General features: G+C 48.0%; 1 protein-coding gene across 1 annotated transcript in view; it reads left to right on the top strand.

Annotated features, from left to right (window-relative positions):
* Window positions 1-2500, top strand: part of cpamd8 (C3 and PZP like alpha-2-macroglobulin domain containing 8) — a 37554-nt gene that overhangs the window by 28504 nt on the left and 6550 nt on the right. Inside the window, exons 37-39 of the mRNA XM_030784270.1 lie at window positions 859-933; window positions 1253-1358; window positions 1761-1871. Of these exons, the coding sequence (XP_030640130.1) occupies window positions 859-933; window positions 1253-1358; window positions 1761-1871 (292 nt within the window). The remainder of the gene's footprint in view (window positions 1-858; window positions 934-1252; window positions 1359-1760; window positions 1872-2500) is intronic.

The following is a 2500-nucleotide window of genomic DNA, read 5'->3' as shown; positions in this document are numbered from 1 at the left end:
TTTGTAAAAGCATCCTTTCTGTTAGACACACAGACACGCACGCACGCACACGCACACGCACACGCACACACACACACACACACACACACACACACACACATACTCATTCCCTTACACACACTAAATCCCTCTGTCAGCCGCAAATGTGTGTGGTGTTTTGCTGGACGGCAGTGTGTGTGTGTGCGTGTGTGTGAGAGTGTGTCCTTGTGGCGCCTGCCCAGGCGGCGTCCACCATAAACCTTCTCCTGTCCCTGGGACTGACCGCCACGGCCCACAATGCCCTGCGGGGGATATTAACACCCTACCCCATAAACAGCCCTTTACTCCCTCACTCTCTACCTACTTTACCATACAGTCACTAGAAATGAGCAGCCATCTTGGCTCCTGGTTTGAGCCGTAAACTGGCTGTAGGAAAGCAGGCTGTCACAGATGCATGCTATTAATTAGTCCCTCAGGAAACAGGGTATTTGTGACATGAACCACTCTGCATCATAACGTTTACATTTCACAAGGTCATCGTTTCTCAAGAACTCTGCGCTGTCTTAATTCTTCTGTTCTAACTCAGCGCCAACTAGACCTGGGTCAAATAAACATTTGAAGTTTTCTAGATGACAAGGCACTGTCCCAATGCACAAGCGTGGCTTCTTCTCCTTGTGCCCTTTTCTACTACTAAAATCATTGAACTCCTGAACAAGACTGAGTGTGTTGATGCAATACCAAACAGACAGCCCGTGGACGTCTCACAGAGTCCTGGTCAAAACTGTCTTGAAAAGCTGAAAACAGCTGATGCTGGTAACCTCGTGTTTGCTGGGCTCATTGGGAATTTGGAAGTGAATCTTCTTTCTGCATCGTTTTTAGCTGCTGATGGACAAGAGAGTCGGACTGAAGAGATATGACCTGGATGGAAGAAAAATCTTGTTCTACTTTGATGAGGTGAGCTTGACTACCTGCCTCAGACACCAGTACTGCCAGGGGCTTTCTCAAATTCAGCCTTGGAGGTTTGGGGTGTCCTGCTAGGTTTTGTCCCCACTTTATAATTGGGGGCTGATTTTTTTTTTTTTAACCTGAGAAAGAGGTATGTTCGCTGTTCAGCCAATCAGGGACTCGACTGAAATGAAACCAGACTGGTAAGACTGGACCTCCAGCATGGCATTTGAGGAACTCCTTGTGAAACTATACATACTGCAGGAGAGAAATGTCTGTTTAATGCTGGCGCCCATGTATACTCATCCTTCCGAATTATTCCCGACAGATTCCCAGTCAGTGTATGACCTGTGTAGCCTTCCAGGCTGTGCGAGAGTACATCGTGGGGAAGACCGCTCCCGTACCTGTCAAGGTGTACGATTACTACGAACCAGGTACAGTGCATTAGTGCATAATGAAAATTGGCTACACAGTTTTCATTTGCATAAGTGACATTGTATGGAGAGTTTTAGTCACCCACTTTTCTATATAGAACCACAAGACTAGTTGGAAGTACTCACTTATTTGTGTGTGTGTGTGTGTGTGTGTGTGTGTGCGCGTGCTTGTGTGCGCACGTGCATGTGCATGTGTGTGTGCGTGCGTGTGCGTACGCATGTGTGTGTGTGTTTGTGTGTGTATGCATATGCGTGTGTGTATGCGTGTGTGTGTGTGTGTGTGTGTTTGTGTTTGTGTGTCTGTGTGTCTGTATGTGTGTGTGTGCACGTGCATGCGCGTGTGTGTGTGTGCGTGTGTGCGTGTGTGTGTGTGTGTGTGTATGTGTGCACGCACATGAGCAGCATTTGAAGCCACTCGTTTCTACAACGTCAGTGAAAGCAGTCCTCTGGCACGGGAACTGTGTGATGGTACGACGTGTAATGAGGTGGAGAGCTCCAGCAGCCAGTGGACAGGTACAGTGTCAATCAAACACACCTCATACTCTGATTGGCTCATGGCTTATGGCCATGTCCACTCATCTGTCTACCGCTCTGACTCTGAAGGTTATGTAATAAGGAGAAGAAAGCAGGTACACTCTTGCTAACATTGCCGTCTTATGTAAGTGTGTGAATCAATTTCAGAATTATTTTGTATCCGTTAACACTGACAGTGTTACAATGACTTGAAAGAGGGCGCTATTTCTCAGCGCTTTCAAATCTGCGTCTACTCTGGTGAGTGTTGACGTAAAAAAAAAAAAGGTATGCAAATTTTTACTGCAACATTCTTAGATGTTTTACTCGATTAAAACAGAAAAGAACTGTGCGAAACTCAAGTGGACTAAGAGAAGGAGCTGTTAACGATGTTAACGCAGAATCGGTGATGGACACACAGTTGATGGCTGTGGACGCGCGGTCGGATTGGGGCGTGTTTCCGCCCCCCCCCCCCGCCGTTGTGACTGGTTCCCTGTGACGTGACGCAGGAGACGTGCCAAGCTGGCATGCCCGCGAACCTCTGCTGTCATACAGCTGTGCCGCCTGGTTTTGTTTCCGCACGGCACACACGGACGCACACTTGCGTTTTCATCAACACGGCCCGGCGTTGC

This window comes from Chanos chanos, chromosome 9 (genome assembly GCF_902362185.1).
Source record: "Chanos chanos chromosome 9, fChaCha1.1, whole genome shotgun sequence".
Taxonomy (NCBI): Eukaryota; Metazoa; Chordata; class Actinopteri; order Gonorynchiformes; family Chanidae; genus Chanos; species Chanos chanos.
The sequence above is the reverse complement of the archived record's forward strand: the minus strand, read 5'-3'. Positions and strand labels throughout refer to the sequence as shown.